This window comes from Myotis yumanensis, unplaced genomic scaffold, assembly GCF_028538775.1.
Source record: "Myotis yumanensis isolate MYYU_CA2020_CCGP unplaced genomic scaffold, mMyoYum1.0.hap1 SCAF_16, whole genome shotgun sequence".
Taxonomy (NCBI): Eukaryota; Metazoa; Chordata; class Mammalia; order Chiroptera; family Vespertilionidae; genus Myotis; species Myotis yumanensis.
The window spans coordinates 38,147,209-38,163,646 of NW_027223767.1; the positions used below are offsets into that span (position 1 = coordinate 38,147,209).

Sequence of the window (16,438 nt, forward strand, 5' to 3'; positions counted from 1 at the left end):
AGGACTTGGGCCCTAAGAGGAGCTGGACAAGGAGACCCCTGGGGCTTAGCTCAGAAGGCATAACTAGGACATCCGGGAATGTAGACACTGGAACCCCCTGTGAAGAACACAAGATGCGCTCACCTGTCCCTGCTGTCCTCCTGAATCCCCTGAGGAAGGCTCCAGTTCCCAGTGCAACAGAAGCATTCTTCTGTGCATTCAACAAAGATGTATAGAGTGCCTTCTAAGTGCCAGGCATCATGTGAGGCACTAGGATGTATTACTGAATAAAAGATACAGTTTCTGCCCCCAAGAGCAAGAGCAAGTAAAGAGGCAATTACAGATGAGGACTATTAGACAAGAGGTGGGAGCAGGACAACAGCAGGTTTCCTGTGGGGCCTGATGTCTAAGCTGATCTTGGCAGAGGAGTAGAATTGGCCAGGGGAGAAAGAAGAGCACAAACAACGTTCCAGGGAATAGCATGTTCCTTGACCCTCCTCTCTTCTCTCTGCAGAGGGCACCCCTGGGTGACCTCAGCCTCTCCTACTATAACTGCTAGTATTTGTTGTTTCACCCAAATCTATATTTCAGACCTAGAACCTCTCTCTTGTCCTCTGGATCCATAAACTTTTCCTTTTCTTAGCATCTATATTGGGGCTTCCCCATGAGTACCTCAAACGCAAACTTGTTAGTTTCCCTCTGGAACTTGCTGCTCTTTGTTCTTCTTCTGGTGAAAGGCCCCACCACTCACCAGTCACCCAATGGGAAATCTCTGTGTCATGTAAGATGCTGTGCCCTCCCTGCCAGCCACACCCAATCAGGCACCAAGTCCTGTAAACTCTGCCCTTAAACATCTCTCAGAGTCATCCCTTCCTCTCTGACCTCCAGGTCACTGGCCTCATCCAGGCCCTTTGCCTCCTACCTTATCTCCTCACCTCTATTCTGTTCCATATCCAAGCCAGAGTCATCTCCCTAGAATGCAGATCAGTACAGAGTGTAACCTGGGTGTACTAGGCATTTGAGTTGACCACATAGGGCCTCTGGGGCAGCAGCTCCACTTGGGCACTGTGTTCTGGGCCCAGTCCTCAACCTGAGGGCTAGAGGTGGACTCTGGCTCCCAGGGATAAACTCATATTCATCACATTCCCAGAGGCTGGGGCCAAGTTTACTCAAAGAGAAAACCTAGTGGAGGGAGCAGGATGTATAGTTCTGTCTCCTGAGTAATTCTGCAAGAGGGACACCTTTTCTTTTCTTTTTTAAAAAATATATTTTATTGATTTTTTTTACAGAGAGGAAGGGAGAGGGATAGAGAGTTAGAAACATCAATGAGAGAGAAACATCAGTCAGCTGCCTCCTACACACCTCCTGCTGGGGATGTGTCCGCAACCAAGGTACATGCCCTTGACTAGAATCGATCCTGGGACCTTTCAGTCTGCAGGCCGACGCTCTATCCACTGAACCAAACCGATTAGGGCAAGAGGGACAACTTTTCAACAAGTTTTTAGGGTATTTAACATGATGATTGGGAAAACTAGGATGAAACAATATCAGAGGAAACAATGCAACAGCTAGACACTTAGGGAAGGTGGCCAGGGTGATACTTTTTAAAAAATATATATTTTTATTGATTTCAGAGAGGAAGGGAGAGGGAGATAGAAACATCAATGATGAGAGAGAATCATTGATTGGCTGCCTCCTGCATGCCCCTTACTGGGGATTGAGCCCACAATGCAGGCATGTGCCCTTGATCGGTATCGAACCCAGGACCCTTCAGTCCGCAGGCCGCTGCTCTATCCACGGAGCCAAACCGGCTAGGGCAGGGTGATGCTTTTTTATACACCAATTCCCCCACCAGCCAAGGCAAAGGGTTCCTGGCCCCCATCATTACCCACCTTCCCATATAATAGCTTGGTGATACCCCACCAGAGTGAATATTTTGACCTCTGTTTGATAACACTGTTCAGGACAAAAAACATTAGCAATCTTAACAGTGTGATCTTAGCTGGGAGCTAAGACCATGACTTATGAAAGACCCAGACTCACAGTTGCCTTGTGGCCAGGAGTAGGTAGGCCTTAACATTAGACTCTGCTCCCCCTAATTCTCAAGGTCGTACAGCCAATTTCCAATGACCTCTTCCTGCCTTAGTTATAGCAGCTCTATTGTTTGTCTTGACTACAAGAAGCTCTCCAGTTCCATCCTACTGCTCAGTCAATGGGAATATTGGGTGTGAGTTTTTCTCCCCAACACTCAGGGGTGGGTATGAAATGCCATGTTTCTCTATTTTTCTATAACAGATAACCAGCTCTGTGCCCTCACTCACCTGGTTGGCAGGAAATTCAATGATAGCTACTGGGGTTAGGGTTAGGAAAGACTCATCTGGGACTTTGGGGAATGGTTGGTTAGTCTTCAGCTAACAGTGGCCACTGCTACTTTGCTACCTTTCCACTGCCCTGAGGCCAGACTTGCCAAGACAAGGATGGGAGGAGGGGCTGACCCACACCTATTTTCTCCTAGAGCAGTGGTTCTCAACCTTCTGGCCCTTTAAATACAGTTCCTCATGTTGTGACCCAACCATAAAATTATTTTCGTTGCTACTTCCTAACTGTAATGTTGCTACTGTTATGAATCGTCATGTAAATATCTGATATGCAGGATGGTCTTAGGCGACCCCTGTGAAAGGGTCGTTCGACCGCCAAAGGGGTCGCGACCCAAAGGTTGAGAACCGCTGTCCTAGAGCAAAAGCCCCATTTTCTCCTGTTTGTTCACCAAAATGTTATTAAAACATTTTAAAAATTAAAAATAAATACTGGCCGGTGTGGCTCAGTTGGTCGGAGCATCATCCCATACACTAAAAGGTCACGGTTCGATTCCCAGTGAGGGCACATGCCCGGGTTGCGGACTCGATCCCCAGTGTAGGGCATGTAGGAGGCAGCCGCTCAAGGATTTTCTCTCATCGTTGATCTTTCCATCTCTCTCTCCCTTTCCCTTCCTCTCTGAAATCAATAAAAATATATGATTTTTAAGAAATAAAGAACAAAGGAGAGGGAAACCTGTCAAGTTTCCATATCCAAGTCGAACTGGTTGTATAAATATTTCTGGATAATCTGACCTTTGTAAGACTGGTTGCCCTAGTTGAAATGTCTGGGTTCTGAGATGTTTCCTGTCTTCCTCAGATCACTAACACTTAAAACATGAACCACACAAGGTGCCTGCCCTCCTTCCCGTCCCCACTTCACACCAAACACGCTGACCTTTTGGCCATTCCCTGCCCATGCTGAGGCTGTCTCAAGTTTCTGTACCTTTGCACCTTCTGTTCCCTTTGGCTGGAATGTCCTTCCCATTCTCTGCCAGGAGGATGCATCCTGCCCGCAAGCTCAGTCTAGCATCATTCCTGGAAAAAGTCTTCCCGGACGTGTCCAGCTTGGAAAGGATTCTTCCCCAGGCTCAGGAGGGAAGCATGTTCCTTCTCTTGAACCTTCCGTCTCTCCTAGTTCCCCTCGGGATCTGGCTGCCCAGATCACGCCGGCCTACGGCACCTCACCTGGCAGAGAATGGAGGTGGCTTTTCTCTCTGAGTCTGCAACATTTTGGAGAAAGGTTTCCCGGAGTTGAGGGTTGTGGGCTGCTAGTTAATTCCACAGCCAGTTTTCCAGGCCCCCTGACCTCTAACCTGGCCCATCAGTCTTGCTCAACGTGTGTGTTGAAGGGAGGGGGTGTCTCTGTTACACTCTGCAGCCCCTGTACCCCCTCCAACTTCTCACTGGCTCCGCATCCTGCATGCTCCAGGCACTTAGGGCGTTCACAGAGCCTCCACAGTGTTGACCTGTCTCACGCAGCCTCCACCTTCAACCCCTCCCAGGTGCTTTGTGTTCGCAACATTATTTTCAAGCATCCCTGGGGCTGCAGTGGGGTTCTGGTTGTTGTCGGGGGAGGGGCGCACGAGAGAGTGACAGAGTGACGAGGAAGAATCTAGAGGGCACCATGAACTAATGGCAGGAATGAAGGAACCTGGCTGGAGAGGTGTGGGCAGATGTTTCGCTTACAGCTTTGTAGCCTGGAGAAAAGTTCTATCCAGAGGAAGGAGGAAGAGCCCAAGAACAGTCCCTTTCTGCCCCTGTCACTTCCTCTTTCCTCCCTCCAGCTGTGTTATCTCCCAAACCAACCCCTCCCCCACTTTGTTCCCCAACCCTGACCTTGAGTATTTGATTTGGAACAGACAACAGAGGCTTATGTGGGCCACTGAAAGTCCAGGTTCCTACCACAGCCCCACCTCCCAAGCCTGGCCTGACCCCTGGCTCCCTCCAGCTTCAGCTCCACCCCCACCCAACCCTCTGCCCTTGGCTGATTCTCTTCAATGTACCCATCAGGCCTCCTGTCCAGCAGCACCAGCCAGAGACCAGGAACCTCCAGAGACTAAAAGAGGTGCTGATCCTGTACCCAGGTCTTGTTTATCTTTCTATTTCCCATTATTTATTCCAATTCAAGAGCCTGAAGACGGCCCAGGAGGTTTAGCTATGGCTTTCTTCCTTATTTTGCCCCTTTGTAGTGTCTTGGTGATAGGCATGGGTGAAGTTGGAGCTGGGAGTGAGGAAGGATTTGGGAGGAGATGTAAGCCTGGACAGCTTCCCCGCTGCCCCTCCATATCTCCCAGTGCCCAGCACTGGACACAGCCTGGCCAGAGCCAGCTGTTTGCAGACCTGAGCCAAGAGGAGCTGACGGCTGTGATGAGTTTTCTGACCCAGCAGCTGGGGCCAGGCCTGGTGGATGCAGCCCAGGCCCTCCCATCAGACAACTGCATCTTCTCGGTGGAGCTGCAGCTGCCCCGCAAGGCTGCAGCCCTGGCACACCTGGACAGGGGGAGCCCCCCACCCGCCCGGGAGGCACTGGCCATCGTCTTCTTTGGCGGACAACCCCAGCCCAACGTGAGTGAGCTGGTGGTGGGACCACTGCCACACCCCTCCTACATGCGGGATGTGACTGTGGAGCGCCATGGGGGTCCCCTGCCCTATCACCGACGCCCCGTGCTCATCCGAGAGTACCTGGACATAGACCAGATGATCTTTGACAGAGAGCTGCCCCAGGCTGCTGGCCTCCTCCATCACTGCTGCTTCTACAGGCGCCAAGGAAGGAACCTAGTCACGATGAACACGGCTCCCCGGGGTTTGCAATCAGGGGACCGGGCCACCTGGTTTGGCCTCTACTACAACATCTCAGGGGCTGGGTTTTTCCTGCACCCCGTGGGGTTGGAGCTGCTGGTAGACCACAAGGCTCTGGACCCTGCCCTCTGGACCATCCAGAAGGTGTTCTTTCAAGGTCGCTACTATAAGAGTCTGGCTCAGCTGGAGAACCAGTTTGAGGCCGGCCTGGTGAATGTGGTGCCGATCCCAGACAATGGCACAGGTGGGTCCTGGTCCCTGAAGTCCCAGGTGCCCCCGGGTCCGGCTCCCCCTCTGCAGTTCCATCCCGAGGGCCCCCGCTTCAGTGTCCAGGGGAGTCGAGTGGCCTCCTCATTGTGGACTTTCTCTTTTGGTCTTGGAGCATTCAGTGGCCCGAGGATCTTTGACATCCGCTTCCAAGGGGAGAGAGTGGCCTATGAAGTCAGCGTCCAGGAGGCTTTGACCGTCTATGGTGGCAATTCACCGTCTGCTCTGCGAAGCCGGTACACAGATGGTGGCTTTGGCTTGGGCCACTTCTCTTCACCTCTGACCCGTGGGGTGGACTGTCCCTACCTGGCCACCTACGTGGACTGGCACTTCCTTTTGGAGTCCCAAGCCCCCAAGACAATACGAGATGCCTTTTGTGTGTTTGAACAGAACCAAGGCCTACCCCTGAGGCGACACCACTCAGATATCCACTCCCACTATTTTGGGGGCCTTGCAGAGACAGTGCTGGTCATCAGGTCTGTGTCTACCATGCTCAACTATGACTATGTGTGGGATATGGTCTTCCACCCCAACGGGGCCATAGAAGTCAAGTTGCATGCCACGGGCTACATCAGCTCAACGTTCCTCTTTGGTGCTGCCCGAAGTTATGGGAACCAGGTTGGGGAGCACACGCTGGGCACTGCCCACACCCACAGTGCCCACTTCAAGGTGGATCTGGATGTAGGAGGTAAGACATCCCGGGGGGTGGGGGGGCGGCATTCCAGAAGAGGGGGCTGAAGTCTCCATACCTCGCTTTAAAAATTGTCATTGAAACATTAAAAATGTAAAAGTATATGAAGTAAATGTGCCAAACATCAGATTCCTAAAAGATTTCCACCCTTAGCGGATCAGTCTCAGATCATTTAAGCTGATTCCTAATATGGAACCTAGTTACATTCTAACAGATCATTCAAAACTCCAAAATTCAGGGAACTGACTGCTTTTGGCCCTACTCTTAATTCCTTGCCAAACCTCCAAGCCCCAGCAACTTTGGGCCCACATGTCTGCTGTTGTGTGGTGAGGCCATTCTATGGTTTCCTCCATATGCCGATGTGTAGGCACTAGAGTCAAATGAGGACTTGGGTCTCAAGCATTGCCACAATACTAACGGTGTCCCTTTGGTGAAAAGCCAGGGCACGTTATTTAAGCTCTCTAGGCCTCAGTTGTCCCAGCTGTAAAATGGGGACAATTGTAGTTCCTCCTTCAGAAGGCTGTTATACAGGTAGATCACCAGTACATGTAAAGCACTCAGCATGATGCCTATGCATAGCACCTTCAGGTTCAGTAAATGTGAGCTACAACTGTTAATATTTACATGGTACGGTAGTTCTGGAGATGCCGGGGGGCTTCAGATATGAGGCACAATCCCTTCCTCAAGTCAGAAATATCTGACTCTGCACATTGCCTGCTAGGCTGTTTCAACCTCAGGTAAACCACCATTCCTTCTCAGAGGAAGGTCAGGGGAGGCCCAGTCACAAGGCATCTGGGATTGTTACCAGAGGTGGCATCGGCGAGAGAGATCTTCTCGAAATCTCTGAATCAGGAATATCTTGGGGAGAAAAGGAAGAGACGTAGAGGACATATTCAGCTCCGGGCTTCTCTTTGGCCCCCAATCTGAAGCCAGGTGGGTGATCATTCCTTTCTCCCATCCTTTCTGCCTCCTCCTTCCCTTCACCCCGGCAGGACTGGAGAACTGGGTCTGGGCTGAGGACATGGTCTTCGTCCCCATGGCTGTACCCTGGAGCCCTGAGCACCAGATGCAGAGGCTGCAGGTGACCCGGAAGCTGCTAGAGACAGAGGAGCAGGCCACCTTCCCCCTGGGAAGTGCCACCCCTCGCTACCTGTACCTGGCCAGCAACCACAGCAACAAGTGGGGTCACCCTCGGGGCTACCGCATCCAGGTGCTCAGTTTTGCTGGAGAGCCGCTGCCCCAGAACAGCTCCATGGAGAGAGCCTTCAGCTGGGGGAGGTGAGTGGCAGGGGGTCAGAGGGAAGCTGGGGGAGATGGACTGTAAGAAGGGCCCCATGTTGTTGGGAACCCAGGTTCCACCACCTCCTGTGGGTGTACATGCGCACTCATACACACACACACAAGCCTGTGGCCACAATCTTGATCCATGTAAAATGAGGCCTAGTGCCCTGGCCGGTAGCTCAGTGGTTAGAGTGTAGGCCCCACACACTGAAGGGTCTCGGGTTTGATTCCAGATCAAGGGTGTGTACCTGGGTTGCAGGTTTGATCCCCCAACCCTGGTAGGGACACATGTGGGAGGCAAAAAAAGTAATAGTGAAAATAAATAAAATGAGGCCTACTGACTGGATGGAAGAATGGAGTGACACATGTGGAATCAAATACAATAAAATGTTATAGGTAGAATCTGGGTTGTGGGTCTATGTGTGTTCACTACACTGTTCTTTAACTTTAAATGTTAGCAATAAGTGTTGGAGGAAAAAACCAGAGTAAGAGGAACACAGATCACAGGGGGTATTCCCTAAAACCCAGGCATTTGAAATATAGAAACTGACCTAAAATGGGAATCAAGCCATGTCCATGCATCCAGGGCCCAGGCTCTGATCTAGGATCTAGATGGATGCATGAACGACAGTAGGACCTGAAGCCTGAACAATGGCCAGTTGATGTTTGAGATACACGTTACTGAACGAACGTGGGAACTCTATGAGGGACAGGCAGAGAGGGAGGATGGGAAGTGAACAGAGACCCTTGTGGCTTATTTTTCCTTTCCGTTCCCTCTTCAGGGCAGCTTCAAACAGTAGGACAGTTTGATGGGCTTGTGGGTCTAATCCAAACCTCCTGTAGGTACCAGCTGGCTGTGACCCAGCGGAAGGAGGAGGAGCCCAGCAGCACCAGCATCTACAATTTAAACGACCCTTGGACACCCACCGTGGACTTCACTGACTTCATCAGCAATGAAACTGTTGCAGGGCAGGTTAGTTTGGGGGAGGCGGCGGGAGCAAGGATGAGCCACTTCACTCTCCCACGCCAGGGCCCTCCGGGGACTTTAGAACCCACTAAGAAACGAAGCTTCACGTTTTCACAGTGATCCTGGGCTGGTGAACTGAATCCTTACATACCAGGCTACTGTGGGAGGCAGGTGTGTCTTTAGCAAAGCCAGGCTTCATGATCCTCTTCCTTCTCCCCTGCTAGGACTTGGTGGCCTGGGTAACAGCTGGTTTCCTGCACATCCCACATGCAGAGGACGTTCCCAACACGGTGACTGTGGGGAACGGTGTGGGCTTCTTCCTCAGACCCTACAACTTCTTTGACCAGGACCCCTCCTCCGATTCTGCGGACTCCATCTATTTCCGGGGGGACCAGGATGCTGGGGCCTGTGAGCTCAACCCCCTGGCTTGCCTCCCCAAGGCTGCTGACTGTGCCCCTGACCTCCCTGCCTTCTCTCATGGGGGCTTCTCTCACAACTAGGTGGTCCCTGGGATGGGGAATGTCCAGGGCCCCAGGGCCAGAGTGTGTGGAGAGGGGGAGCAGTGGGCACTGGGCCAGGAAGCCTGATCTCCCACTAAGATCCTCTCCTCCCCAGCCCCCAAGATCCTCTCTCCCATCACCCCTCTTTGCATCACCCTCCTATTGGAAGCATCCTGAGCCTGTGATGCCTGACACAGCAGGGACTCAACTTTGTTGACCCTAGACCTGCTGGGTTTCTGTCCCAGAGAGGAGAGGAATGGCCAGCTGGAGCTGGAGTGATGGCCTAGCTTTTTCCCAGGAGACTGTTTGTTTCTAACAGTTTTTTAAATTTTTTTTTTTTACAATTAGATATCATTCACATACCATAAGATTTATCCTTTTAATGTGTCCAATTTAGTGGGTTTTAGTATATTCATAAAGGTGTGCAACCATCACTACTAATTCCAGAACATTTCATCACCCCAGAAAGAAGCCCCATACCTGTTAGCAGTCACTTCCTATTTCCCTTCAACCTTTCCCAGGTCTAGGCAACCACCAAGCTTTCTGTCACTACAGACTTGCCTATATTCTGGCCATTACATGTAAACAGATCTATACAACATGTGGTCTTCTGTGATTGACTTCTTTCAGCAGAATGTTTTTGAGGCGCATCCACTTTGTAGCGTGAAACAAGACTTCATTCCTCGAGGGCCGAATTGTATTCCATTGTATGAACGCTACCACGTTTTTTGTTTGTTCATTCATCAGTTCAGGGACATGAGGATTGTTTCCACGTTTTGGTTATGGATAACGCTGCTGTGAACATTTGTGTACAAGTTTTCATGTGGGCATATGTTTTCACTTCTCCTGGTACAAAGCTGGGAGTGGAATTGCTGGGTCATATGTTTAACCTTTTGAGGAGGCTGCCCGACTGCTTTCCAAAGTGATTGTACCTTTTTTCCCCTCTTTTTCTCTTTTTTATTGTGGTAAAACGTAACAACGTAAGATTTACCATCGGACCATCTTTACTAGTAAATATACAGGCCAATGGCATTAAGTACCTTCGGATGCTTTGTTGGGCCTGCTCAGCTCCTCCTCTGCCCGGGTCTTGAATATGAAGGTGAGGCCTCTAAGACCTCCGGGTAGGGTCCCTTCCTGGCCTGTGTCCCAGCTGTTGGGAAGGTGCTTCTCTGTTTTCATTCCCTGTCATCCTAGCACGTTCCTTCTCTGCTCTTTCTCCCTCCTCTTCCTCTTGCTACTTCAGCTTCTACTCCCCGGCCTTCCCTCTAAGGTCCTGGGGGGATGTCCCTGCTGCTTCAGGTCCTGAAATTCTCCCCCATCCCTCAATTCTGGTGTCCCCCTCTGTCCCTGGGCTGGGGAAGCCTAGGACAGCAGGGGGCTATCTTGTGGGAGAGAAAGACAATCCCTGGTTGTCTTCTTGTGGGAGACATTGGTGTATGGACAGCTTTCTTTCTTTCTTTTTCTTTTTGTTAATCCTCAAAAAAAAAAAAAAGTGAGCTGGAAAGGAACTGAGTTCTGGCAAAGGGACCTTCATACAAAGACTAAACACTGTGGAAGCTACATTCTTGATTCAAGAATAATAGGATATGTTGACAAGAGCTCAGTTGGGAAAGGGTTAAGGCAGAGCTAGTTTGCTATTGCTGGTTCTTTCCGTTTTGCTTTTCGGATCAGTGATTTAGTTTCTCTTTACTTCTCAGCCCAAATAAATATCGTTTTGACTTTCTTGTGTTTTCTTATTTAAAGAAATTGGGACCATGATGGATGCAAATGTTTTCATCTTGCCCCCAAAACAAACGCTGTGGAGCAGCCAATGATGCTTCTCTTGGCTGTTCCGCCTGTTTCTCCAGGTGCAGGAATGGGGAGCGGGGACGTGTGGCCCTGGGCTGTGTGGGGGACCCTGCTGCTGTGGCTCACCTGCTGACCCAGGAGTGTGCCATGAGGCTCCCCAGGGGGCCAGAGGGCACAGCCTGAGCCACCCCAAGGGAGTGTGTGCACAGAGAACCCTATTGGAGGGCTCTACTGGGAACATATCCTTCCAGCCACAAGAAAGAAGCAATCAGACATTAAGGAACGCAACCCAGAGAAATCCAAAGGGTCCGAACAGCAAAGTTCTAGGAGGAACCTGGCAAGTGAGAGAGAACCTTGGGAATGCAGGCCCTTCGGGGACCCTTAAACCTACAGATCCCACTGAAGGGGCCTCGAACACACACGGTATCAGTGTGTGCTCCCTGTCTTGGCCTCTTAGTGGTGCTGGCCTCATGTCCCCACTCCAACACTTGGCCTGTGGCTGAGGGTTGACTATGTTTTCTCACTCAGGCTCAGGTGGGTGTCTGCATCTTCTGTAGCATTCCTCCTCACCACATCTGGATCCTGCGAAGGGAAATAGATCATAGCATTCTCAGTGGGGCTTGGGTCTCAGACACCTTCCCACTGCATGTTTCTCATCTCCTTGACCTATGTCTGTGGGCTAGAATATGAGGGGGGGCTCCCCTTTTCTTGAGGACCCTCAAGGAACGTGATGTCTCAGTCTCTCCCATTGAAAGGGAGACAGTATGGCGGAGACTCTGCTGGACTGGCTGATTTTCATCTGTTGCCTCATTTATTTCTCACAACAACCTGGAGAAACAGATACTATTTTTCCCATTTCACGGATGAGGAAACTGAGATTCACAGGAATTAGGTAACTTGCCCCAAGTCACCTGGCTGATACATAGTGGGGCCGGGATTGAACCCAGGTCTTTGTGGAATTATACCCGACTGCCTTCCCCTGTACTACTGCTCTTCTTCACTGACTAGCAGGCCTGGTTAAAGAATTAACAACGTAATGCTTGAGAAGCACTTGGCACCTGGTCTGTGGTAAGTGACCTTCTATGAGCAAAATCAACACTCAGTGGCCTAGAGCAAAAGTATGCACCATTGCCTTAAAGCAAAAGCTCTTAACCTGGACTGTACCTGAAACCATGGGGGAGCTTGTAAAACTCCACATGCCCAGGCTGCACCGCAGGCCAATAAAATCAATCTCTGGGGGTGAGGCAGAGCATAAATGTATGCAGTAAGCAGCATAAGTTTTCCCCATGTGATTCTAACATCTAGCTAAGGTTGAGAAAAGCCTGGGACAGCAGTTTAGTTCCAAACTGGCCAGAGGAGCCTGACCAGAGAGTGTAAGACACATAAAGAATGTGTCTGTCAGAAGGCACAGAAAAGGAGCGTTACAGAGCCTGCCCTGACAGTGCCAATCTGACCACATCTGGAGCAGAAGACCTGGCCCAAGGCCAGTACAGACCAGCCCGGAGGACACTAGCCATGCAGATGGAGGCACTGGGCCCTATCAAACCTATCTCGTGACCAACTGCTGATTCTGATTCACAGCTCAACCGGTCAGCTTCCCACCGCACCTGGGTCATGGGAAGAAACGGCAAATCAGTTATATCTCTTGTGTAAATGAACTAGTGGTTCATTATTACTCTGATAATAATTGGTTTTGCTTGACAATTACTATAAAATGAGGATTAGCCTTTATTGTTACTTTGGAAAATTTAGATCTTCCCTGAAAGACACTCTCCCTTGGGGAGCTTGATGAATCTGGTTTCTGATTTAGGCCCCTCCCTTGGACTGTGGTTAATGCACCAAGAAACCATCGTGCGGTATCCTAGAGACAGCCAGACTCTCCTGATACAACCCACACCAACCTCTCCATGGACTTCACCTCTAACTTCCAGAGCAGACTCATGATAAGCAAATTCCCACCTTCATTCCCCTCCCGCCCACTATAGTTTTTCCTTGGCCAACTGGAATTGTAAATTTTCCGAGCTCCCCGCTCGCTGGGGCACATTAGGTTGTTCACATTGGGTTTGCACATCCTGCCATCCTGATGCCCTGCACTCCAGACTGTCATGACCCTGTGCCCGTCCCCAAACAGGCTGTCCCCATCCACGCATGCCTCTGCCCATCCGCCTTCTTCCTTATTTCCTCTGGTTCCTTCCTCTTTCCCCTTCCTTCCTCTTCCTCTGGTGATGCCTTATTCATCCTCTAAAACCCAACTCAAAGGTCATCCACCCCCACCTTTCTCTGCTCATTGCTTTGTTCTCCCTGCTTCCTTAGTACTTCAGTATATGTGCTGCCGAAGCAAGCACTCCCTTAGTACTTTAAACAAAACTCTACAAAAAAAAAAACAAAAAAACCTCTACAATGGAGGTTCACACACCAAACTCAAGTTCACTGCCTACACCTCCCCATCATGTGGTCCACAGGCCTTCGGTGCCCACCATGATCTCCATTCAGCAGCTGGTAGGCAGATGGCTCTTCGTGGAGAACAAAGGCTTCACCGAGTACATGAAGGAACTAGGCGTGGGAATGGGTGCCATGGCCAAGCCAGACTGCGTCATCACTTCTGATGGCCAAACCCTCACGGTAAAAACAGAGCACGTTGAAGGTGACACAGTACTCATGCAACCTGAGAGACAAGTTTGAAGAAACTACAGCTGATGGCACAAGAACTCAGGCCACCTGCAACTTTGTAAACAGTGCATTGGTCCAACATCAGGAATGGGACGGGAAGGAAGGCGCCAGGACCAGAAGATTGGAAGGCGGAAGTTAATGGTGGAATGTGTCGTGAACAATGTCAGCTGTACTTGGACCTGTGAAAAAGTGGAGTAAAATTTCCATCATCCTTCCGGACAGGAATTAGCCATGAGGATAAACAAGCTCAATTCAAGCATGCCTCTCCCCCTCCCCCATTACTGTGTTCAGTTCTCTGTATCACACTCATTTTATATGCAACTACTTCTGAGTGTTGGTTTAATTGGGATTGACCCTTCGGTTAGTAAATAAATGTGTTTATGCTTAAAAAAAAAAAAGGTCGAAGAAAGTCCAAAGATCCTGAGTGAAAAATCACCCTGGCTGCACAGGTTAAGCCAGGACATGGGGCCAAGGGTCAACACTGACACGCTGAGCCCAAGCAATTCCTCTCCACATGAAACCTGCACCGCTGGAACCCAGCAAAGGTTGTAGGAAGGAGAACTTGGGACAGACAGACGGCAGGTCTGTAAATCAGTTCCCCCCGCTTGGCTTTCCCTGAAACAAGCAGTCGGGGCCCAGGGCCTGGGACAGACTCAAGAGGACGTAGTGTGGGAGGGTTAGAAGCATAGGCGGGCGTTAGACCCCAAAACGCTATAGAATTTGGCATGTATGTTTTCCTCATTCTACAATGTGGTATCATGATTTCTGGAGCCAGATTCTGGGGTTTGAACCTGACAATGTGACCTTGGGCAACTTCGTTAACTTCTCTGGGCCTCACTTTCATCACCTGTAAAATGGGGGCGGTATAAAACCTATATCAGGATTTTGATGGGGATTAATCTGTGTAATTTTCCAAGTCTAGTTCTTGGAGTATAGTAAGTGCTCAATGAATGCTAGCTATTATTTAATATTTTATTAACAGCATCTACTGTTTCAGTTACTGCATAACAAACCCCCTTGAAAAAAGTGGCTTAAAACATCAAACCATTTTATTTGCTCATTATTCTGTAGGTCAGCTGTCTGAGCTGGGGCTCAGTTGGGCAGTTCTTCTGCTGGAGTCACCTGGAATCACTCTCTTGACTGCAGATATCTGGCAGAGAGACTAGAGGCTGGATGGTCTATGATGAACTCACTCACACGTCTCGCAGCTGGGGCTGGCTATTGGACAGGCTACGTGTTACAGCAACGTGTGTCCAGCAGGCCAGCCTGGACTTCTCCTCTGTGGTCCTGGACTCCAATGGCAGCCCAAAGGGGACAAGCGCTAGTGAGTGAATGCTTTTCAAGCCTCTGTTGGTATCACATCTACTAATGTCCCATTGGCCCCCAGATTCAAAGGGTGAAGATATAAATTCTCTCCTTGACGGGAAGGGTGGCAAAGTAACAATGCACAGAGGTGCATATCAGCAATGGAAGGAACCATCACAGCAGTCTAAACAATCTATCACGATGGCACCAAATATGCGAGCAGAGCTCAGGTCTGAAAGCTGGAAGGGGTAACTTCTTGGCTCTCAGGGCTCAGGATAACTGAAAAAGGGTTAAGTCATATGCAAAACAACTGCAATGCAAGGTTTGAACATGCTAAGTGCCCTAAAATAAGAATGATTAAATGCTAGGGGAGTTCAGGACAGAGTGGTCCTTCATAGCTGACAACAGCTAAGCCAGTGGGTTGGAAAGGCTTTATTACCTTGGCCTTGAAGTATGTTTAGAATCTGGACATGTGGAGATGAGGAAAATGATACTCCAGGTGGGAGTAAGAGCAAAGTTAGGCAAACCAAAATGTGTTTGGGTAATCCAATCCCATTAGTATATATGGAATAGGGGGTCCAGGAAGAGGAGTTGCAAGCCATAAGGCTGGAACGAATAACCTGGAGTTTGATTGTGGATACGTTTGAGTTTGAACTTCATTCTGTAGGCAGTGTCCACTGGCTATTCTTCAGGTGTTAAGTAAATAAAAAAACAAAAAACACACACCTGTATTGTAAGAGGCTCCTTTGCCAGTGGTCTGTAGGATGGCTTGGGTTCGGCAGTGAGAAGGGGAGTGAGAGATCATTAGGTAATGAAGGGACTAGCAGGTCAAGACAGAGGGAGTGACGAGGGGCAGTAAGAGTAGAAAATCAAACAAGAGCCAGAACCTGATGAGGGTTGCCAGGCTCCGTGCCTGTGGGATGGCCGAGGAGGAGGAGATGTTTACAAAACAGACACATGGAACAAGAGCAGGTCTAGAAGGAACTTGCAGGTTTGGGGAACGCATGGACGTCCAGGTGGTATCAAGTGGAGTCTAACATCACACTGATGATGAGAGGATGAAGAGGGGAAGAGAGAGTCGATTTTGCTGGAGCAACATTGAACACAGAGAGGGCAAGTGTTTCAAGGCAGTTATCTGCCGGATGGTGCAGATGTGACCGAAAGATTAAGGAAAAAGAAGGATGAGAAAAGGCCAACCAGCAGATTTGACAGTGAGAAGGTCACAGTGACTTCCCATTCCCAGGAGAGCAGAGGAGGGTGATACTGCACAGGTTTGAGGAAAGCAATAAGCATCTTACTCTCTGGAATTCAAGGTTGGAGAGATCCCCTGGAATTACATGATTCTGGGCTGCCCTCCTTCCACTTCAAACCTACTAAAGTGAACAAAATCTTTTAAAAATAAAGCAAACACTGACTTTCCCTTCGATCCTTCCCTTCTCCCTTCCTCTCCTACTGGCTGGCTGGAGATCAGGCCCTGTCAGGACTCCCATCCAGGGAGACAAGCGTTGGCGGACAGACTGCTGTTTACTTCCTAGCAGAGCCCATCTGTGTTTTCATAGCTCAGAATAGTTCCTTGGCCCTCTCATGGCCTGGGAGGGTGGGGGAGGGGGGCAGGGAAACCTCACTGTTTGTTTTCGTGACAATTCTGGCCTCACCTCATTTGGGAACTCTCAGAAGGGGTAAGTTGTGGGTTAAGAGGGTCCAAGACTACTGATTTCCTAATTATGTCCCCCAACTGGGCTCCAGAAGAGGGAAGGACAATAACTGACTGTACAACATGGGCATTTTGGTTGGGATGAAAGTTCCACAGCTATTAAAGAAAGAGCTGATTAAA

At 49.8% G+C, this 16,438-nt stretch overlaps 1 protein-coding gene and 1 pseudogene across 1 annotated transcript; both read left to right on the forward strand.

Moving 5' to 3' along the window:
- Window positions 1-3,897: 3,897 nt before the first annotated feature.
- On the forward strand, window positions 3,898-10,563 carry LOC138994382 (amine oxidase [copper-containing] 3-like). Its single transcript, XM_070394263.1, has 4 exons — window positions 3,898-6,090; window positions 7,086-7,371; window positions 8,218-8,347; window positions 8,566-10,563. Exons 1-4 carry the CDS (start codon window positions 3,969-3,971, stop codon window positions 8,839-8,841), a joined length of 2,814 nt encoding a protein of 937 aa, XP_070250364.1. The 5' UTR covers window positions 3,898-3,968; the 3' UTR covers window positions 8,842-10,563.
- Window positions 10,564-13,107: 2,544 nt separating this feature from the next.
- On the forward strand, window positions 13,108-13,497 carry LOC138994502 (fatty acid-binding protein 5 pseudogene; annotated as a pseudogene).
- The last annotated feature ends 2,941 nt before the right edge of the window (window positions 13,498-16,438 follow it).

Bases quoted from the DNA above. Each gene is read 5' to 3' on its own strand.
- LOC138994382 (XM_070394263.1), top strand. From the start codon at position 3,969: ATGGCAGGAATGAAGGAACCTGGCTGGAGAGGTGTGGGCAGATGTTTC. The intron at 7,372-8,217 runs GTGAGTGGCAGG...AACCTCCTGTAG, and splicing joins AGAGCCTTCAGCTGGGGGAG to GTACCAGCTGGCTGTGACCC. The intron at 8,348-8,565 runs GTTAGTTTGGGG...CTCCCCTGCTAG, and splicing joins ATGAAACTGTTGCAGGGCAG to GACTTGGTGGCCTGGGTAAC.